The sequence below is a fragment of the Notolabrus celidotus genome, chromosome 13 (genome assembly GCF_009762535.1).
Source record: "Notolabrus celidotus isolate fNotCel1 chromosome 13, fNotCel1.pri, whole genome shotgun sequence".
NCBI lineage: Eukaryota > Metazoa > Chordata > Actinopteri > Labriformes > Labridae > Notolabrus > Notolabrus celidotus.
The window spans coordinates 6,324,724-6,348,827 of record NC_048284.1 but is presented as its reverse complement, the minus strand read 5'-3'; the positions used below and the strand labels follow the sequence as shown (position 1 = coordinate 6,348,827).

General features: G+C 40.2%; 1 protein-coding gene across 1 annotated transcript in view; it reads right to left on the bottom strand.

The window, feature by feature from the left end:
* si:ch211-278j3.3 (E3 ubiquitin-protein ligase RNF19B) overlaps positions 1-19,599 on the bottom strand; it is a 42,311-nt gene extending 22,712 nt beyond the window's left edge. The window contains 2 exon segments of the mRNA XM_034698963.1: positions 2,143-2,761; positions 19,291-19,599. Coding sequence (XP_034554854.1) covers positions 2,143-2,295 — 153 coding nt within the window. The 5' untranslated portion in view covers positions 2,296-2,761; positions 19,291-19,599.
* Between the last annotated feature and the right edge of the window lie 4,505 nt (positions 19,600-24,104).

The following is a 24,104-nucleotide window of genomic DNA, read 5'->3' as shown; positions in this document are numbered from 1 at the left end:
GAGATGGGTGAAGTCGTTTTTACTGATAACAGCACTGAGATTCATCAGTATGTCATCATTTAATCTAATTTTTAAAAAGCAATGACAGTCAGAAGAGCATCATCCTGAGTCCAGAGTCACAGAGGGTGAGTGAGACAAAATGTGAATGACTTAACACTGCAAAGGCTCTTTATGTTAGCATCATTATGACTTGAACCCCTCCTCAATGTAGAACAAACAAGACAAGCAAATTATTGTATCCCTTCTGCTAGACTGACTGCTAATGACTGTTCCTGTAAAATTGTGTAGTTATAAGTTGTTCCTCAGTATTTATTCTCTTTTATGACAAGCTCCCTGCATATTTGTTGTCACTGACATGTTGAGCATTTGTTTGTTTGTTACTGTTTCTGTGGTTTATTTGACTAGCTGGTAGGCTGCAAACAACATTGCCCTTCTGGGATCAATATTATTTATTTATTTATTTATTTATTAGTTTATTTGACAGGGGCCATGCAAAATAAAAACTGTCAAGCCAGAGTTAGCTATAAGCTAATTTTCATCTGTGGTCCCTGGAGAGGAAGATGTTAACAAATGTACAATACAAATGATAAAAAAAACATACTAGCACTTAAAACAATACATAGACTACTCAACACAGTCCATCACTAATAACGACACATTTAAAATTATATTTCATTGTCTCTAATTTGATGCATTCAGATGGTCACATGATTGTTTTTCCTTGAGCAATGATTTCAGTTTACTTTTAAAAACACTGAGGCTTGTACAGTCTCTAATGTGGGTCAGGATTGAGTGAAAATGCAGACTGTCCAAATGCAGTCCTCCTACGTTTAGCTGAACAGTCTCCTCTTGCTGATGCCCTGGTCTCCCTAAGTTTGTTCCTGCAGAGTAACACACATTGTTTAAGTGGTGGTGGGGCCTGATCATTAATTAATTTATACATCAGACACATATCTGCATAACAAAAAAAACTGTTAAAGGTCATTAAGTTATATTTCGTAATGATTTTACAGTGGTGGTACTTCCTTGTTTTTTTTATCTAGAGTTTTCAGTGATTGTTTGTAGAGGGTGTATAATGGTTTTAGAGTGGTTGCTCCAGCCTGAGAATAAAGTTCTCTGAATCTGGTTCTGAATGTGAGATGTTAGGGGTTTGTCTTCAATCCATTAGAACAAACAAAACAATTTGCATTTTAAAAAAAAATAATAAATTTAGTCTATCATAACTGCTCAATATCCAAAAATTGTACATCTTTTTAAAATATAAAACTCTAAATTCTGCAGATTTGTTGCAGACACTTTTGATTTCTAACTTTTTGTGTAATTTTCAAAGTGTACACTAACAAAGAAAAACAAGAACATAGAACAATACAAAATAGAACAGAAAAAAAACAAAGTAAAACAATACAAAACATGAAGACTATGAGATGACAGCACCTGGTTTAAGACTCAGACAAGGAACAGCATATGTTACAAAAGTAGTGAAACACACTTTAGAAAAGAGATTAAAAGAAATCTGGTGCTACGCCAAAAATTTTCATAAGAGGAAGAGAGAAAAAAATTCAGCCAAGGGTGTGGGAGGTAATGTATGTAATTTCATACTTTAAATAAACTTAAACTGGTTGCCACATTTAAAAAAATATATATGTTGTTCTCTTTTGAAGTAGCAGAGAGGCTTTCTATCAGTAAGACCTTGCATATTTGTCTTTTTCAGTGTGTTAGTGTATGGAGTTTGACTTAAATTCATTTGAACCAAAATAAATTAACATTTTTTCTCATTTTTTAAAATGTAATTCATCATAACTGTACATCTTTTATAAATATTTTTTGCAGCAGATTTCCTGAAACCAAGACATAAAAAGTAAACTAGGAGGAAACTGATTTAAAAATTGATACAAACAGCTGTATCATAAAGTTCTGGCACGTCTTCTCAGTGCCAACTCTATAAACTCTGAAAAGGCTTCTTTATTGACTTCCTTCTCCAACTGGGATGTAAACACAAACTGAGATGCTTAAAATGAACAGCTAAACTGCACCAAGTCAACTTGAAGCTGAAACAAAACCAACAGAAACAATACAAACGGGGAGTTTCGTCCTCTCTTTCATCTCTCTGATAACAGAAAGTTTCAGTGGTCTGGGTCTCACCTGCTCTGGGTGCTCGCTCGGGGTCAGCGTGATGGCCACCTCCTCTCTGGGACGGGCCTCCGCAGGCTTCTCGGGCCTCGCCTCTGCTTTGGGCTTCCTGCTGAAGAAGTTGAGGAAGCTGAGCGGCCCAGTCTGCTGCTTGGGCCTCTTCATGGTGTCTGAGTGGAGCGGGAGCAGCAGCTGAGGAGGGCAGGCCAACGACCATGAGCAGGATGCAGAAGTGTGTGTGTGTGTTTGAGTGTGTGTGTGCGCGTGTGTGTTTGAGTGTGTGTTGTTTTTTAGGTGTGTGTATGAGAGGGCGGGTGAGTGCGGCGAGCTCTCACGGCTCAGAGTCTTGAAGCTGGGCGGCTGCTCTGCCGAATGTGGGAGGAAGAGAGGGAGAGATGGAGAGGTAGACGGCGGGGAGGAGGAGGAGGAGGTAATCCCTGCCTGAGGGGAGCATCGCTGATTTGGAGCCTGTCCGAGGTCGGGTCATGTGATACGCTCTCTCTCCCTCTCCCTCTGTTTTCTGTCCCTCCTCCTCTTCTTCCCTCCACCTCCACTGCAGTCCTCTCGGTCCGAGCTACTCTTTAACGGGCCCACAGTGCTTCATCATTTCAGGCCTCCTCTTCAGTCCACCCTGAGAACAAACATCACAATCATGACTAAATAACAGTGAATCAGAAATGATAGGATCTGCATTCAGGCAAATGTTAGGTTGTACAAAAGTCTCTGTTTCGAAAGTGGAGCTGCTAAATCCATCACAGGCTCTGCAATTACTCAACAGAGATATATGTCAACTTTTTATGTACTGCCATACTTTAACACAATCGTTTGACATAGTTGTAACAGTTTCCTAAGACAAACCCTTCTCTAAAGTGTAAAAATCCTAACATTGTATCATGTCGTGTCGTATTGGGTCAAGCCATATGGTGTCATGTCATGTCATATTGGGTCATGCCATATCGTGTTGGGTTATATGGTTTTGTGTCGTATTGGAAGCAGCAACCTCCGGTCTGAAAATATGAAGCCCATCCGGAAGTGTTACAAACCGCAGTTCATCGAGAATCCACTTGAGGCTGGCTGCAGAAACATCGGAAACCACATACACACCAATTCAAAAAAGACGATCTTTGCAGCATTAATAAACATGTTTACAGCCTAGTTAAAAAAACGTCTTGGCCCTATGTAGATCATTTCTCTATCAGCACACACTGTAGGGGGGTGAATTTTTTTCTAACGCAACTAGGGATCGGTACCGAATTCGGTACTTTTATAGGTACCGACCGAATTCCATCGGTACTACCGAGTACCGACTCACGTAAAATCAAACGATACCATGTTTCGGTACCTGAACGCATCCCTGTGACTGTGAGGGAGTGGAAGAGGAGTCGAGTTTCCATACTTTTGCCCTGTAATAAAGTCAGATACTGATCGGGTGGACGTCTCTGCTCTCTGCATCTGCGCAGGAGCGCGCCAAACAGAGCCTGCAGCTGACGGGTGCACACACACAGAACTGCAGAGGATTAAGTTTATTTTATACAGTCTATGGTTGAGAGGGTCTCTCTTGCTCTGACTACCTGCCCTGTTTATAACCATTCCTGTGTGCGTGAATGCCCAACAAGTAAGTTGTGTGTCCTGTTATTATAAAGAGACGGAGAACTGACTTTTCCCGTCCGCAGGCGTTCACGTGTGTTCATTGATAAACTCCCGAAAGAGCAATTAGACGCCACGAGCACATCAGCTAATATATCTAATCACCTTTATAATCCTGTTTCTGTTCAATTCATGTTAAATGAAATAAATATGTTAAATTAAACAAATTTGAGATATTTTTTTTTTTAATTAACATTTATTACCACATAAACACAAAAGTACCGAAAATTGGTACTGTTGATTACCGGTACCGATTCCCAGGTACCGGTAATCGGTACCGTATCGGTTCAAATGTGAAAGGTACCCATCCCTAAACGCAACGGTTCAGAAGATGTTAAGATTACAAGTTTTTGCCTAAATAAGGACATGACTGACTTCACAACTTGGTGTCAGAGTCCCAAAAAAAGAATCAGAGGAACCACAAGATGATTAACAGAAGAGATGAGCAGAGTATCCTTCCTCTGTTATTCCAAATACATATTGAGTTTCATAACTTCCTTTAAATACACTCTCTCTTCCCTTGACTTAAACTGGAGATTAATTCAGAACTAAATCAAGAAAAGGATAGAAAGGAAATCCAATTCAGAATATGTATGCAACTGGGGATTAAGTGCTACAAGCAGATGTGCCTTTATTTAAAAGGCTGACAGCAAGAGGCGCACAGATGCAACAGTCCACACAAACCAGGAAGATATGAACTGATCCAAAACATTTGATCCAGCCCTGCATCAATGCTGTATCAAGAATTAGACTGACTTCATTTAAACCTGAGCAACAAAATCATAACATTAAGCATGCTCTAGCTGTAGCCTGCTCAATGTATGAAGTGCAGTCATGTTTTGAACATTTAAAAAGGAGGAACACGTCTCCATAAATGCATGAACAAGAATGTGAAATATATTCACTTTCACCCTCTGCATAAAGGAGCAACAGAAGAAAACAGAAACATGGACGCCTCAGTCAGATCTGTTTCAGTGCTTGTTATATCTTCATCATCATTAGCAACCTATTAATATTTAATCACTGCAAAACAACGGCACATAAATACAGGATATATTATGCATGAAACACCGTGCACAGTCGCTCTCTTTTGCAGGAAACCTGAGCAGACACCAAACCAGGACCTTTAAATCTGACCTTTAAAGAATGTCACAAAAAATAGACATTTCAAATACAAGCTGTGGCATTTGACTCTTAAATCCCTCCTTTAAATCCCCTGAGATCCATTTATATAAAATAAACATCAAACTAAAAACACACCGAGGGGGTTTGAGTCCCCGTGACCCGGCCTCAGACATGAGCAGTAAGGTCAGAGCCTGGAGACACAGCTAGCAGAAGGAAGAGCGAGTTGTGACTGGTCTGACAGAAAGGATTGGGGGAGACAGAGGGTGAGGCAGAGGAGAGGCAATGAATGACAGCACAGACAACTCATTCTGTCTCCATTAGGCCGCAGTGAGCTTTCATAATCAGGCCCAGAGAGAAAAGAGAGCGCGAGGTGATTCATGCAGGCCCAGACCAATTAAAAAGGTTGTCTCCATATCGCCACTACGTCAAATCGGACCATGGAAACCACTCCAGTTACAATATCATGATAGATCATTGTCTATGTAATGATGCAAAGCTGTTCTAGGTTTAGAAATTACTGCAATTGCCAGAGGCAGGGTCTGACTACAGGAACTACACTTTATCTTTCTTTTAACAGGGATGCACAAAGAGTCTGGATTTATGTAAGACTGCAGAGTCTAACCTGCTTTCGTGCATAGAGACAGAGAGTTAGAGCTGTATTTTTATTCCAGTCCTGTGGATATGTAAAAATTTGACATGAATAGCATGCCATTCTTGCAGTAGCACATCATTGTATATGTTAATTTGAGAGTATAGAAAAGACATTTCTGCCCTTTGAAAAACTGGCAGCATAAACTGATGATTAGTGTCCGTATTTTGGATGCAAGTTTTTTTCCACTGTAGTGCTGCAGGAGATACTGTGACACTGTGTTTAGCTGAGTTACACCGAGTCCAGTACACAAGAACACAACAAAAACTGCACGACATGTTATTGCAGAACTTCTTGTTTGGTTGTTTTTATGCAGGAATGTTCTGTTCATGCAGACTAAAGATCATGCAGGCGCAATTTAAAGCTCCTCTATCAAAGGATCTTAACAAACCGTATTAGGAAAAGCAGAAAAGCATTCATGACATATTAAAACAAAGCTGCAACTCATGATGATTTTGGTAAGTTTGATAAATTAGTATGATTTGATGTATAAAATATCAGAAAGTCATGTAAATTGTTCATCAACATATTTAAAAGTCTGATTCATGTCTTCGAATGTCGTTTTGAACGAACTAATTCAGATATTAAAGCTCCTGTAAGGGATTTTTTAGATAGTAATGAAATAGACTGAAATTAAAGGGGAGGCTTCTTTATGACTCACAAAAGCAAATGAGACCATCAGTAAAAAAATATATTGTGATTTATAATTGCCATAATGCTATAATGCTCCACTACTCGGATGTAAACAAGAGTGTGACAACAGGTGGCATCTCGTAGGGCGGCGCAGTTCTAGAAAGTAGAGGTAAAGTTGAATGTAGGCCGTGTCTGGTCAAACTGACATGTAACCAGCACAGGCATGTGGACGTAAGCCAGCAAGGAGGACTGAGGGCTGGTGGTGCTAGATCTGCTAATGTTAATCACACTCAGCAAACCCAATTTAACAGTTCTTACCCGCAGACTCTGAGATACTGTGTTTAGCTGTGTTGAAGAAATTGTGCACAAATTTTATCAATCAATCAATCTTTATTTATAAAGCGCCAAACCACAACAAACGTTATCTCAAGACTCTTTTACAAACAGAGCAGGTCTAGACTGTACTCTATGTTCTATTATTAACAAAGACCCAACATCAAGACAGGATAAGATCCAGTCCCATCTTACAGACAGGACTCAGTCTGATCTCATCTTAATCCACCATGAGCAGAGCACTTTGTAGCATTTAGCAAGTTACAGCAGCAAGGACAAACTTGAGCCTGATTTATACTTCTGCATCAAATTGATGGCGTAACCTACGCCATTGGTCTGCGTACCTGCCGTACCTACGCAGAGGCCTACACACATAGCTGACATGCATCACCTCCAAAATGTAACTGCGCATCGAATCAATGCGGACCGCAAGCCCTGTGATTGGTCCGATCTGCAGCATTGTATTTCCCTCATTTACAGCACTTCCAGGATCCCCGCTCATCAGCCTCACATTGACTGTGTATTTCATCTCCTCCTCTCTATTCTTCATGTAATCATGTCTGTATGATAAACAGCAACATGTATGAGCTCTAAAATAACATAATACACTTGGAATTTCTGTGAAAAAGTCAAAAGAGATCATCGCAGGGCCGGAAACAAGCAGCGAGTATTGCTGTGCGACACGGACACATCGACGCAGAAGTATGTAGTGCTCATGTCCGCGTCAAGCCTTGTTGCGTAGGGGCGACGCTGAAGTATAAACCAGGCTTATGATCCAGTCCCATCTTACAGACAGGACTCAGTCTGATCTCATCTTAATCCACCATGAGCAGAGCACTTTGCAGCATTTAGCAAGTTACAGTGGCAAGGACAAACTTCCTTTAACAGGCAGAAACCTCCAGCAGGACCAGACTCATGTTAGACACACATCTGCTGAGACAGAGTTGGGGTTGTAAAGAGGGATAGAGGAGATGAAAGAGAGAGAGAGAGGGCTGATGGTAGTAGTTGTAGCAGCAGGCTGTCTATAAATTTGACAGTTCAGTGTTTTCTTACCTTTAGACTAATCAGCTGGTCAGAATTTAAACTTCAGTTCAAACAATTAGGAGTGAGTCTCTTCATAACATCCCTAGTCAGGAGTTTAGTCGACTTATTGTTGCAGCAGTTCCAGGAGACCAGCAGAATAATCTCCTGTATGCTCCCCAAAGAGTAAACAGTGATGGTTCATGTGGCGTTCAAGGGTCTTTTCTTCATAACCTGACCATCAATTATGAAGTTGTTTGTTTCTAACTCTCTTGTGGAAGCCTTTGTTTTCAGATAAATCCGTGGAGACAGTCTGAGTTGAGTTAAAAAAAAAAAATCTTTCTAGCAACAGTTTCACACTAGAGCTCTCTGTTCATGGTTTTAATGTTTTCAACAAAGGATTTTTTTCTACATCCAGTCCCCGGTTTCTGTGCTAAGCATCCGCATGAATTTCCGCAACACACACACGCACACACACTCCACAGAGACCAGCTTTCTCAGCCAAAAGAAGCAACCTCTGTGATGAACACTTCACTGATCCGCTGTTTATTTATAGAAATCATTCCCACACATCAAGACATCAAACGCACACATAACACATTCAAAGACGCTAAGCTTGCATTTAATGTACATCCTGTCTCGTCTTACACGTTCAAACAGAAACACACAGAACTGATCTAAACATGAACACACACACACACACACACACACACACATGCAGAGACAAAATTGGATGATCTTGAAGTACGGTTCAGTGGTGGTCCTGCAGCAGAGCGGAGATAAAGACATAAGCAGGAAGTGACTTTGATGATGTGAAAGATATCTGCTCAGACTAGTTTGGATAAATGATGCCACTTAGAAACAACCCATGTCAATTTAAGAGCATCAGCTGCGTCTGCTTTACCAAGGTCAACACGTTGTTACTTGTATTCTTTCTTTAACATCGTTCATTTATCTGAGATTATGTTCTTTTACCACAATCATCTTTTTCATAATCTGTGCAGAGCATGTTTGCATTGTAACAGATCATCATCCGGAATCAGATCAGCCATCCATCAAAATCTGCCAGCTCAAAGACTGCTGACATGCACGCATACACACTCCCAAACGCACACACAAACATGGATTATCATGCAAAAATATATCTGAATTGTGAGGATGAAGAAAGGGGGATGGTAGAAACAGAGACTGGATAATGACATGCTGCTTATTTGACCCCGGCTTTGTTACAAACATAATGAAGGTTGAAGTCCTGGACTGCTCAAAGTTACTGAAAAGTACAAAAAAAAGAAACAAAACACAACTTACATCTTAAAAACAGACAGGGGATTTATCAGCTATGAGTTTTGTAAGCTCTGTTGCCTCTGACATGCATTACCTCTAATGACCAGCAGGGGGGCACTCCAGTCCTTGCAACAACAACTCCAATGCATAGAAGTCCATGAAATAGTTCTTTACCTTCTTCATTACCTCAATACACATTTTATTCAACACAGGTTGATGTTCATATTGTGAGTTATAGTTCCAGTCAGAGTTAAAGGTACAGTGGGAATATTTAGCGCTCAGATTCTAGATTAAAAACCTCCCTTGCTAACCATTCCTGTAAGTGACGGTGGCCTTCAAGGACAAGAAGCTCAAGTGATGGATTGTAAGTATGACTGTGGAAGTCATATTTGTATCCATGAATGAATGACTGTGGACTGGACCTTTCATTCATCCCGCTAAGCTAATCAAAGGATGATGCGCCAACTGGATGAGTCCCAGTATAGCAGCCCTTATACCCCTTTACGACCAACGCGAATCTGGTTGTAGTTCGGGGCTGGTGCTCGCGCTGGTTCGGAGCTGGTTGAACTTCAGAACCAAATTGGCACTAGTTTGTTTTTCCACTCACTCGAGCCTGTGGAAGAGCCACGTCATGACGTCACGCCTGCTTTTTCCCAGCAGGGCTAGTGCGAACTTTCCCTCACAATAACAAAATTGGCGGACAACATAGCTACTGGTGTTGCTCCTGGCTTTTCGTAATCCCATGAGGTCATGGATCTGCAACTCATCCAACTTTAGAAACATTTCTGTGCTACTTGTCGTGCTTTACATGGACGGCATCTTCACCCCTCACCCCTGAAGTAAGCGGTTCGTGGTTCTAGATCAGCAAAGAGTTGGTGCTGCTCTGAAAACGAATGATTTTTGCATTCAGGTGATGATATGCTGATTTAAACATACTTATGAATAATATATTCCACTTCTGCAAAGTCTGTTCTACTAAATGCAGCTAAAAGTTACACATTGCACCTTTAAAATTCTATAAAACAGGATATGCTTTAGAGCAAGTCTGTTGAGATGGATAAGAAAATGCCTTGTTCCACTTTAGATTCTACGAGAAGAAACTTTAAGGAGAAGGCTGTTCTTTTTTAGGTTAATTTAAATACATCTACATTCATTTTACAGAACTTTTTTTACTCTATTTAAACCAGTGACAGTACATTTTCTAACAAGCTAGTGTTAGAGTTAGGTGATTACTCTTCTCATGCTCCATCCACTCATCCAGATATGGTAGTGATAGTGGTACCTCCAAATTTCACAGCCAAGATAAAGAACTCTGGGCTTCAAAATGATGGCTTACAACCATTCTGTGATATCATGGTGCTAACATCTGCTCTTAATGAACAGTCTGTGGTCAAAACAGGCGGATAAACACAACTTACTTCTGATGTGACACACTTTACATGACCTAAAGTAACCTATAATTTACAAGGAAACAACTCCATTAACATGGATAAAAAGCTATTGCACCTCATATTTCAATCAATCTTTTTTTACATCCCCAAATCACAACAAATGTTATCTGAAGACTCTTTCCAAACAGAGCAGGTCTACTCTATGTTCTATTATTATCAAAGACCCAACATCAAGACAGGATAAGATCCAGTCCCATCTTACAGACAGGACTCAGTCTGATCTCATCTTAATCCACCATGAGCAGAGCACTTTGCAGCATTTAGCAAGTTACAGTGGCAAGGACAAACTTCCTTTAACAGGCAGAAACCTCCAGCAGGACCAGACTCATGTTAGACAGACATCTGCTGAGACCGTGTTGAGGTTCGAAAGAGGGATAGAGGAGATTAAGAGAGAGAGAGAGAGATGATAGAGGTCTACAGTCAGACAGTTTCAAAATAAAACAACATAAACTTGTTACTAACGCATGATCATATTTCTTCTTTGAAATGATCACGCTGAACAAACTTTACGACCTCTCTTTGATGTATCTAATAATGAATATAGTTGAGGGAGGGTAAGAAAAGAGAGGGAAGAGAGAGGGAAGAAGAGTGCCGGTCTTTAATGTCCTCCCTTTAGAGAGCTCAGGGGACAACAAAGTTACCAACACGAGGCTGGACACAGATGTTGCTGGGAAAGAGAGAGAACATATCTTCAGTTAACAGCTTAATGATGCTTTTTACTCTTTAGTGTGTGTGTGTGTGTGTGTGTGTGTGTGTGTGTGTGTGTGTGTGTGTGTGTGTGTGTGTGTGTGTGTGTGTGTGTGTGTGTGTGTGCAGTATGCAGTAAAATGCTCCCTATGCCAAAGACACACTTAAAGATTTGACCTCCCCTCTTCACACTGCAGCTCAGCTTCGATGTCTCATACTAAGCGAACAGTTCTCTAACACGGACTTGTACAAGAATCCAGATTCTTAAAGCGTCTGTGCGGATTACAAAGAATTAAAGGACAAATACAAAATCTGGCCTTGAACTTGTTTTCTGTAGTGCTGCACAAAGAGCTCAAACATGAAGTCTTCTCCTTTACCAGATTATGTTTTTGGTCATGTTTTTATTTGGTATTTTGGAGCAGCTTTGTATGAGTAAAACTACAAATCCTGCTGCTGCTGCTGCTGCTGGGAAACACTGAGGCCTACAAGCTTTAAGAAGCCACTGCAGAGGGAAAAAATCAATAATGTTGAAGTGAGTCCCATGAGAGAAAATAACCCACTTTAGTCCTGAAAGAGAAATCCTCTGTAGAGTAACTCTCACTGCAGTGTTTCCAGTCAGGGAGGTTTAGATTATAACAGACTAATGAGTTATTGAACATGATCATCCAAACCATCCTCACTTTATTTGTCCATTTAATCTAAATAAGACTGAATCACAGGATAACTCACAATGATTCAATATCACACGATGCAATATGGTGTGGTAAGTTACGGTAAGGCAGGGTGTGATCAGGGCTTGACACTATTTTGCTCACCAGCCACTGTGGCCATTGGTTTTCCAAAGTTACTAGCCACTCAGTGTTTTCACTAGCCGCAGTTTTGTGGTTTGGAAGTTATAATTTACATGATCAAAGTTGCTTTTATCGTTGAACTAGATTTACCACCCAAAGAGTAAATGACAACCATCCATCCATCCATCCATTCATTGTGGGGCAGCAGTAGCTCAGTCCATAGAGACTTGGCTTGGGAACCGAAGGGTCGTCGGTTCGAGTCCCAGTATGGACGAAGTTTGGCAAGTGGACTGGTGGCTGGAAAGGAATGGACCAATAAGCAAATAGCTGCAGGTAGTGCTCATGGGAGATTTGGTGTTGTAGTGTCACATCTCTACTTGTAGTGTCACATCGCAAACAGTTCGTCATTTCAATGACAATAAAGGCTTCTGTGGGCGCCGTTAGCCTAGCAGTCTAAGCATGCACCCCACATACAGAAAAAGGAGAAAGGTACTTTATTGATCCCCAGGGGGGAAATTAAATTTTTTCACTCATGCTTTTTTGGACATGCTACAGAACAGTTTTTATGGTATATACATACAATGCACACACATGCAGTGAACATGCTTAGGGAGAGATGTCAGGGTGAGGATGCTGCCATCAACCAGCACACCCAGGGCAGTTGGGGGTCCGGTGCCTTGCTCAAGGACACCTCGGCAGTGCCCCGGCAGGTGAACCAGCACCTCTCCAGCCACCAGTCCACTTGCCAAACTTCGTCCATGCTGGGACTCGAGCCGGCGACCTTTCGGTTCCCAAGCAAGGTCCCTATGGACTGAGCTACTGCCGCCTCCAGAGGCTATAGAAATCGTCGCAGAGGTCGTAGGTTCGATTCCAGCCTCGACCATTCACTGCATGTCCTCCCCCACTCTCTACTCCCCACATTTCCTGTCTCTCTTCAGCTGTCCTGTCCATTAAAGGCGAAAATGGCAGAAAAATATAACTAAAAAAAAAATTGGCTTCTGATTCTGATTTGGACACTTTTAAAAAGACAACAATTTGGGCGCTGTTGTCCGAGCGGTCTAAGCTGACCAAAATACAGAGGCTATATTCAACTCATTTCTGCGGTCGCTGGTTCAACTTCCGGCCTCAAACATTTACTGCATATCTTCCCCCTCTCTCTACTCCCCACATTTCCTGTCTTTCTTCAGCTGTCCTATCAATTAAAGGCGAAAATGCCAGAAAAATACAACAACGAAAAAAATAAGGACTTCTGATTCTGATTTGGACACTTTTTAAAAAGACGTCGATTTGTGCGCTGTTGTCCTAGCGGTCTAAGCTGACCAAAATACAGAGGCTATATTCAACTTGTTGCTGTGGTCGCTGGTTCAACTCCCGGCCTCAACCATTTACTGCATGTCCTCCCCCACTCTCTACTCTCCACATTTCCTGTCTCTCTTCAGCTGTCCTATCCATATAAAGGCAAAAAGGCCAAAAATTTAACTTTAAAAATGGTAAGTAAAAAGATGACAATTAAAAAACAAGTGTGGAAGTGACTGTTACACGCCACTGCTGAAATCCACCCACTTCTGGAGAGTTGGCAGGTGTTAAAGTCAAGGCCTGGGTATGATACAGTATGATACAGTATGATATTGTACTGAGAGGTAGTGTACGATACGAAACTGTATGGGGCACTACAATAGGGTACAATACAGTACAGTGTGATACAATACAATACAAACCAGTGTGAATCAATTTGATATAGTGATACAGAACAATATGGTACAGTATGATGCAGTAAGGTATAGTATGTTTGATATGATATGATATATGATATGATATGAAACAATGCAATATGATACTATGAGACAAGACGAGACGATGGAAAATGAAATGAACTACATGATATAATTGGGATACAGCTATTCTAGGATGATTGATCAATGTTAAGACAATCATACAATAACACACCACAACATCTGATTAACTGAAGAAAACATAATGCCACCTTTAGTGCCACCATGGGAAATCATGAAGTAGTGAGGTGGTTGAGTCAGAGTGGAATATAAATCTGTTTAGAGCACAGTACTATGATCAAAATATCAAAATTTAGTACCAGATAAATGTCTACTGCAAAAGTCAGGACTGTGATATAGTGCTGTATTGATATTTGCACCACTCATAAATTTAATTAAATATTCCTATCAAGGCAGTCATTCCCAAATTTCAGCTACAGACTCCATTTTCACCTGCAGGAGGCTGATGTTTACTCATTTTCTCAAGGGACTTGAACAAGATGGCTGTTTGACCCCGTGACCTGACGTCTAAACGACATCATGTCGATCACAGCACACAGAGCTTCAGCCCCCCACCTCAGTCTTAATTCACACAGCAGCAAACCCTCATTTTTAATTCATTTCCAACAGGCTAGGAGGAAACTGATCCCTCAGCCAACAGCATCAGCGGACATCATTACATAATGCACTAAGCCTTTGGCTGGAGTTTTGTTTCCTTACCTACTAACATGATTCAGCAGGCTGATTCACATTCATTTCAAACTGACAACAACAACAACAACGCACATTTAGACTCATTTCTGCAAAGAAGTCCAGGTTTTAAAGGGGTATTCCACAAATTACACACAATAAATAAACCCACCAATGTTACCAAGGTTATCTCAGCATGACATCAGTGGATTATGAGTCAGTGTTTCCCAGAACACAGAGAGGTAAAAGACCCCCACCCTTGCTTCATCAGGGAGGTTCGCTGTTACTTTGTTCTGCATCCCCTTGTAGTGGTTTTGTGTCTTTTTCCCAGTTCATGTCTATCCCCTCCAATGACTGTGTATGCAACTGCAATGCTATCACACTATTCAAACCAAGTATGGTGTCAAATTAAGTATGAAGTGTTTTACAAATTCTTAGTATGCAATTTTGCAAATGCAAGAAATCACTATATCCTCTGTACCAGTGGTTCCCAAAGTGTGGGTTGGGATCCTCTGGGGGGTCGCCAGACACTAATTTAGGGTCACAAGATGTCTTCCAGAATTGTTTTTCTTTTTTAAATAATCTAAAATTGCCTATGTTACCCATTTGTCTAAAAAATATTGCCAAAAATAGTTAAATTTCAAATAAAATCTTGCAAAATTAAAAATGTTTCATTAGTTTTCTGTCTTTCTTTGTTGCCTTATGACCCTGAAGGTTAGAGTAAGTTAACAATTAATTAATAGAAGCATCAGTAGCAGCAAGTTAATTCACTGCACTACAGGAAATACAGCCAGGTGTGCATGTAGGTGCTTCATTTTCTGCAGACCAGCTAAATGAAGTAAGAAACAACATTTGATCACTTCGAGGGAGGTCGCAAGTCTTTGGTAGCTATATTTTGGGGGTTGCAGGCTGAAAATGCTTTGCGGCTCCCCTGAATAGCAGACCTCGCCAGCTAGCAACAAGCCAAAAACATAGATATTCAAATGAATCAATAGCTGTATTAGTAACAAATGTTTGTATACTGTTGTTGGACAGCCTGGTGGGCATGCTTGCTGAGTCACTGTAGCTAACATTAGATGGAGAGGATGCTCAAAGTATATTGGTAACCTCCACACTAACAGTCAAGTCAGCAGGTAGTTAGCGTAGTATGTTAGTTTGTGGTTTTTGACACAGCCTAAGTTTTTCTCTGTCTCTTTGTAGTTGTTATGTGTCTCTTTGAAGTTGTTATGTGTCTTTTTGAAGTTATGTGTCTCCTTGTAGTTGTTATGTGTATCCTTGTAGTTGTTGCGTGTCTCTTTGTAGTTGTTGCATGTCTCTTTGTAGTTGTTGCATGTCTCTTTGTAGTTGTTTCGTGTCTCTTTGGAGTTGTCATGTGTCTCTTTGGAGTTATGTGTCTCTTTGAAGTTGTTATGTGTCTCTTTGAAGTTATGTGTCTCCTTGTAGTTGGTATGTGTCTCTTTGTAGTTGTTGCGTGTCTCTGTAGTTTTTACGTGTCTCTTTGGAGTTGTTATGTGTCTCTTTGGAGTTGTTATGTGTCTCTTTGGAGTTATGTGTCTCTTTGGAGTTATGTGTCTCTTTGGAGTTATGTGTCTCTTTGAAGTTATGTGTCTCCTTGTAGTTGTGTGTCTCTTTGAAGTTATGTGTCTCTTTGAAGTTGTTAAGTGTCTCTTTGTAGTTGTTATATAACTCTGTGTTGTCCTTCTGTGCTCATTATTTGTAAATGCTTTGTCTCTTTTCCTGGTTATCTGTTTGCAATCTTTATCTCGTTTAAGTTATGTGTACATCTCTTTGTAGTCCTCCAGTATCTTTGTAGTTGTTCTGGAAGGGTTTGCAGTTGTGTCTCTTTGTTGTCATGTTTCTCTTTGCTCTTTGGATCATTGCAATACCAGGATTTCAAACTTTGATATGTTACCAGTATGATGTCGATACCTGTTTTAATACCACAGAAAACAAAAAAATAACCTCCTGGGTACCAAAAACTGTTTAATTTTCTCAGTGCATGTAAAGAATAAACAAACTAACATCTGACCTGTTGTTAAAAGTAGACCAAAGAAAGGCACAATGGTTCTAATATAACGAATAGACCCCAATTAAGTTGGATTATAAAGCTACTTATCATTTTAAGACTTGAGCCCAGATTGTCTTGTTTATTCATGCGATTCTATCGTTTTTATTGGTTGAATATTTTCTGATATGCGTTTTAAATGGAACCTTTAGCACTTTTATCATTTTATCATGTCTATTAATTTTACCACTTTTATTGTTAGATTAGTTTTAGGATATTTTTGTATGTTTTGCACATTAAGTAGTTTGTTCTGTCTTACATCTATCTTGTAATTCTGTATTGACCTAACATCTTACTGGCTGCAAAACAAGTTTACCTACGGGTACAAATAAAGTAACCTGAACCTGAACCTGATTTATAATCCAGAGGAAGTGTGATGTAATGTGTGCAGCTGCAAAACCAATGATGTCTCTCTGCATTTTCAAGTGATACTTTACAGCCTCAATCTCTGTGCAGTGATCAGGGTGAAGCTCCCTGTCAACAGTCCAAAGATCAGGACTAAAGGAACACATATAGGAACCAGATGACGTTGCGGTCTCTTTAGTCGTACATGAATATAATATGTGCATCGTTATAAAATGCCAAAAGGACTTCATAAACCATCAGTATTTACAGAACTGGTATTGCACTGGCATTGAGAGAGCTTTAAGTGTGACAGAGAGTCGAGCAGAGACACACACCGAGTGCAGAATGTGTGGAAACCAGCACTGCAACCAGCAAAATCCTGCACCTTTGCATGTCTGTATGGAGCTGTGAATGTATTCATTATTTAATTAGAGCAGAATCACTGTGATATCATAAAAATGACAACTTATTTCTAAATTTTACTGCTTTATTTACTCATAAAACTTGCTTCCTACACTACTACTTGTGAATTTCCCTGTTGCGGGATGAATAAAGGAGTATCTTACCTTTTTAATTTCATTGACTACCACTGCTCCCTCTTTTGCTGTCAGTATATTTTGGTTGAAAATATGACTGCAGACCTGTTTGTTTCTACAAGCTTTGATGCTTTTTGATACTATCTAGGTAAAAATAAGAGATATTCTATAATTTTAAGCATGTGGTATTGAAAAGTATGTAAGTAAAACTTTTACAGACTTACTTTGAAGTGAGTCTTCGTCTCTTTGATGTTGTTTGTGTCTCTGCTGTCCTGCTGTGTCTCACTGTAGTTGTTAAGTCTCTCTGATGCTGTTTTTCTCTGCATCTCTTTTTGTCCTTTCGCACTTTGTATCGGTTATGTCTGTAATGTCATCGAGTTTCAAACTAGAAATGCAAACAGAAAATGTAAACAGAAACTTTAACCTAAAGCTTACATCCGGGGGACCCCTGACTTATGTGTCCTTTGGGTTTGTGCCAAGTAGATCTGCACTGTAATCCCTCCCTGCTGTTTAGGCTTGGGAGCATTTCACTGAAAGTCCTGAAATTGCTAGATTAACCTCCATGTGTGTTACAAATTGAAAGTAAATGTTTGGACGGACATGGGTATTATTTAGAGGAGAGAGGTAGAATGAAATGAGGCTGTTGGTATCTAGTCTTTTTAAAGCTTGACCCTCACTTGCGACAATAAATCAGCTGTTTTCGCCGCCATGGTACCCGTTTTGACCATCCTTTTCTCCTCTGTCTCACTCATGGGAGACGTGAGTGTGCAGCTGTAGCTGCTGCAGAAAAAGGACTTCAGGCGGATGAATGAAACCTGTTGCTGACATTGACCTACACAGATGGTTGGCTTCTTATCAAGCGGGCGTCATCTGACATCACATTTGATCTACTCATAACATTTTGAAAACAGAACTTTGTGTTTGCATCTCTCCTTTGCTGCATTCCTTCAATTTGGACAAAATGTTCAGTAACTAATCCAACACATGTGGAGTGAATTTCATACCAACGTTTCCTGTGAGATGTCAGACTTGATTTCAATAAGTTGAGCAAAAAAGTATGGCATTAGATCTGCTTGATAGAATGACAATGACAGATGGGATTATTACACAACCAGCAGCATCTGCCCCGCAGCATTTCCCCTCTTTCAGAATACCAAAAAGAAAAGAAATAGGACACCATTTTTTCCTTTGGATTTTTGTCCTTAGCATGAACTATAGTGTATCATCACTTCACTTTTTTGGGGGGAGGTTTTGGAGGACACTTGTTAGCAAGCTGTTGCTCGCTCTGCGCTCCGTGAACAGAGAAGGAGGTCAGTTTTCTAGTCTGATGAGCTGAGTTGTGCCTTCAGCGGAGGGAAACCTGATGATACACCCTGTTAAATATCTGTTCATTGGACTCAAGCCCACATCAGCAATGCGGGTTTCAGAGGCATTAGAGTGACCTCAGCCTGCACCCCCCCTCAACAACACACACACACACACACACACACACACACACACACACACACACACACACACACACACACACACACTCCTGTACTCCTGGCATCCCTCACACATATATTCTGCTTTTGTACCATGTGGCATCAACACTGACTCTTAGTGACCTCTGCTTTGTGTTATTGAATAACAATATGAGGGATTAGGTTTTACATGAATTTAAATCATAGCTGCCTGTATTGTCTGGAAAATTCATAACAGTTATGCATGTTTTTTTGTATGTTGTGATGCAAAATCTAAATAATAGGTGTTTTATTTCACAGCATATCCACATGAACATAAAGGCTGGCCTGCAGGTTGGATAAAAAGGATGCACATGCACATTTAAGGTGCTGAAAAGCGCGCAAATCAAATGCAGCATTATTAATACTCCATATTTGAGGGAAAAAAATAAGTAATGAGCATTTTTCAATAGCTTCATATTAATAATTCAAAGAGAGGTCTGTCCAGGACATCAGTATGCTGTTGCAGGGAGTGGCATGTTTAATAGGTTACGTATTCGCATTCACCTCCACCTCGTGATATCCATCACAGACACGAGAAACAGAGAAAACCTGCGGTCACAATGAGGGTTTGGAGGTCCGCTGTTAAACACAGAGCATTTTTTATTGCGTAAACATTAGGTATCTTACCTCTGAGTGCGGCTCCTTCTCTTTGCAGCGTAGAAATCAACAACTGGCTCCTCCCCTCCAGGACCAAACAGTAGCACAGAAATCTCCCTCTTCTCACTGCCGCACAGAAAACACGCTGTATGTCACCGTGGAAGCTGCACGGAGGATGGATGCGGTGCTCTTGCGGGTCCGGTTAAGTGCAGGGTAAGACCGGGTAGAGGCAGAGGAGAGCCGCGGTGAGGAGGAGAGACTAATCCCCCGGTTCACAGCTGCAGACTGACGGCTGAGCTGTGCGGCGGCCTGAGGGGAGGCACACTGCAGTGACATGAACCAATGAGATGACGCAGAGTCCCAGGATCTCCTATTCATAAATGCCCAGTCCCAGAAAAAGGATAACAGGGGTTCTCGCATGTTTTCAGAGCCAAATGTACACAAACATGCTCCTTCTTAGGGAAGAAAATGTCTCAGCTGAAAATAAAGTTTGGTTATTTATAAGGGTAGGATATAGCTGCAAGCCAAATAAAGACATACATAGGAAAGAAAGATGGAGTCCCTCAGTCTATTTGAATTATCCATTAATAAGTGGGCTTATTATGCTACAATAATAAGAAATAATAATAATAATTTAATTTGTAGAGCACTTTTCAAAATCGAGTTACAAAGTGCTAGCAAAATAAAACAGGCAGTTAATAGAACACACAAGTCAAGATAAAGAAATAAACATATTTTAAAAGACATAACATTTCCCCTAAAAGAACTCTAAAGGAATAAAATTATCTTTTTCTTTCTTTTCCTTTTCTTTCTATTGTATATTTCTACATAATTTACTTTCCAATTTTGTATGGGTGGAGGGTCACACAATTTCAAACAAAATGTTGTGTCAAAAAGGTTCGAACTTGTAAGAAATGTATCATGTATACATAGTATTGACACAATAAAGTACAAATAAAAAAATAAAAAAATTAAGGAATAAAATTATTTTAAAATATATTTTTTAAGACGGTTAAAATAAAATAAAATAAAATATAATATAATTCAGATAAAATCCGGGATGGCTCTGCGCTAAAAGTCTGTTTTAAGGAGGGATTTAAAAGAGCTCACTGACTCAGCAGACCTGATCTCCTCGGGGCAGATGGTTCCAGAGAGTCGGACCCCTCATTGCGAACGCCCTGCCCCCTTTTCGTTGTCATTTTTGTAACTGGAATGCACAGTAAACCTCTGCCCGAGGATCTCAATGCATGTGTAGGCTTGTAGGGTGTACAAGTCACAGGGGATGGTGGTAAGCTCCGCCCATTTTTTTGAGAAAGTGGCCAAAGAGCCGCACCAAAAGCTAAGCTATCAACCGCTAGGAATGTCTGAATAAGCTAATTTTAACAAACGACATTCAAAGCATTATTCTCAGTGTCAGCGTAAACTCTATTTGGACGTTTCTCGGCCCTTTATTTTGCAATCAGAAAGCCCATTTGTTTTTGCACTGTTCTTGAATGCAGCACATGCAAGTTAAAGTCAGCTGGTGCATTTTCCTCCATGAGGTACCCTAGCTTCCATTGCAGTTCTGCCACTTTCTTAAAGGGGCGGAACTACCTGACATCCCCTGTGGCTAACACACTTACTCTTAAAAAGGACAACCTCATAAAACCCCACTTAAAAATAACCTACTATACCTTTAATACTTGGGATCTCTCATCAGGACCATGTCCAGACTTTTTTGACTGGGGTGGCCCAACTAGGGCACTAACACTTGATGGCATGAAGTATGTGTTCACACCAGACTAAAAAATATGGACCGCGACGTGACGTAGTATCCGTGACATCACCCATCTGTTTCTGAAGCGCTGTTTTAAAGCCAATCGCCGGCGGGTGCCATATTGGAAATGCTGAAGTCAACCTAACTTCATCAGAGCTAGTGTGAGGTAAAGAGGCAGGCCTTTAGTCTTTTCGCTAACAATTAAAGGTACTTTATTGATCCCCAGGGGGGAAATTCAATTTTTTCCACTCATGCTATTTTGGACATGCTACACATACAGTTTTCTTTTTTTTGGTATATACATACAAATGCACACACATGCAGTGAACATGCTTAGGGAGAGATGTCAGAGTGAGGATACTGCCGTCGACCAGGCAGTATCCTCCCAACCCCAACTGCCAACCCCAGGCAGTTGGGGGTTCGGTGTCTTTCTCAAGGGCACCGAGGCAGTGCCCAGGCAAGTGAACCAGCACCTCTCCAGCCACCAGTCCACTTGCCAAGCTTCGTCTATGCTGGGGCTCGAACCGGCGACCTAAGCCAAGACCCTATGGACTGAGCTACTGCCGCCCCCCTACAGTTACAGGGTGCCCATCTGTCAATCAAGTCAGCTGTGTCCTTATTTGGGCAAAACACGAAAGTTTCATATCTACGAAAAAACTGAGTTATAAAAAATGAACCCACCCTGTACAGTATGTGCTGATAGAAAAAAATGAGCTATTTAGACCCAAACTGTTTTTTTGTACCAGGCTGCAAACATGTTTATTATTGCTGCAAATATTGTGTTTTTTGAATGGGTGTGTATGTAGTTTATGGTGTTTCTGCTGCCTGCTTTAAGTGTACGCTCAATGAACTGCATTTTTTTTAACTTCCGCATGGGCTTCATAGTCATATTTTAAATAGCCATTCTTCAGTACCCAGCCTTCTTAATGATCACCCAACTGTGTTAAATGCTGAATTCTGATTGGCAGCAATGGTAGTTAATTCTGTCAGCTTGTTTGTGTCTTTATTAGGTGGCCAGGCAATAAGTCGGATTATGTATATAACCACTAGCTCACTATACATTATCTCTGCCTCCCTGGCCTCCTTTTGGATGTGCCCCTGGCTCCTGTCGCATATTCAGAGGTCCTTAGGCGTGCAGATGTCAATTTTGCTATTTTTAATTCTATCATTACCAGTTTAGATTCTATACTTTGCTGTGAGTTTACAAGCTGTGGGTTGGAAGTGATCTAAGCTGATGACCTTGGTAGCAACACATGGCACTGTGTTCTGCTGGTTTTGTCCTGTTGGGTGCTACATTTTCTCCTCTAACATTGGTACATTACGAAGGACTGACAAACTTCTCTGTCCTAATAGGTCCAGATATGTGAAATAATTAGGTCAAGTGAGGAGCATAAATGTTTCAGCTCCTCAGATAAGAACAGCTACCACTGCAGTTTGGAAATACATTACCACAGTGCCATCTTCAAATTTATGAGTGCTAAGGTTAATGTCTGAAAAAGGTTAAAGAAAAAATATCTCAGATGGAGAATTCTTTTGGTGCTTTTAAGGCAGACATATTTGAAAAGGGTGCATGAATAACTTCAGTTTCTATAAACGGATAGATGATTCATTGCTTGATGTATATAGTGTGTATGAAAAGAGAAAGCTGTGGGAGTTACAAGGTCTGAACTTGTAAAGCTGTCTCTAAGCAGAGCAGCAGAGGAGGGTCAGTGGTTGACATAAAAGGTCGTGTGAAATACTCAAAGATGTGTTCTTACCAAAGGCAAAGAAAATGTTGGTGTGTGAAGTGCACTGCAGAACCTGGACTCTTTCTTAAAGGGGAACAAATGATGGAAAGAAAGTGGAAATAGATTGCGTCAGCAGTGAGAAGCTAAGCTGTATTACATCCTAACTGGAAGTTAAACTAAATTTTCTTAAAAGGCTGAAAGAAGAAATGCTAATTTTAACATCAGAGGGATGAAAAGCATTACACAACACAACAACAACAGGAACAAAGGGGCATGGAGAGTAAAGCTTAGAGCTGAAATGAAGGGCCTGAAAGGAGAGGCACTTTCATAAGTCCATCTCAAAGATTAATTTCAGCATCCAATATATTGTAGTTCCCCTCTCTCTGTCTCACTAAGTCCTGCTGCAGCTTGGACATAGAATCCCATGTCCTGTGAGATCCAGTGTGAACAGTGACATCTCTGCAGTATTGTCTTAGTGTTGATTGCACATAAATGTAAATGAGGGAGGATGAGTGTTGTGGGAGACACAGGGGGGTGAGGCTGGAAAAGATACCGCAAAGATAATTAGTTTCGGAAGCGGAAACACGAGCTAACAGGAAATGTATACAACATCTATGGAATCAAGTTACATCATCACCCAAACAAGAAGACATCCGGTGTGTGACCCGGGCCTTCATAATAAAAGTCATCGATACAAAATAAATCAATAAATCAATAAATGCACATTTAAACAAAGCTCAGATAAATCCTAATGGTTCGAATATAATTTTTCATGTTAGGCTGATATTTTTTTTTTTTAACTTTGGAGGTAAAGAACAACTAATGAGGACTGATATGTATCAATCAAAACAGTTGTAGATAAATAAAAACATTGTCAGAATCAGAATCAGAAATACTTTATTTATCACTGGGGAACTTCAGTCATTACAGTATGCTCTTATATAAGAAAGTCAAAATATTAATAGAAAGAAGGAATAAAATAAGATATAAAAAAGAATATATCAAAAATAAAATACAATGAAATATTAAAGAACATACAGAAGTGCAGAATAGCTATATAAAATAAATATTAATAAAATTAAATCAAATAGGCTACATAGTGAAAACAGAGTAGGACAGTGCTTTTTATTTGTTTGCATGCTAACAAATATTCTGGTCATCCCCTGCCTCTGTAAGTGCCTCACTTGGGCCAGCCCAGTCAAAAGTCTAGACCATTATATATTATTATATATCATTATACATTACTATATATCATTCTATTTTCTTGTATATGATTATTTATTATTATCATATATTATCATACATATTGGGCCACATACACTTGGGAAAGCCCAGCCAAAAGTCTAGACCTTTATATATTA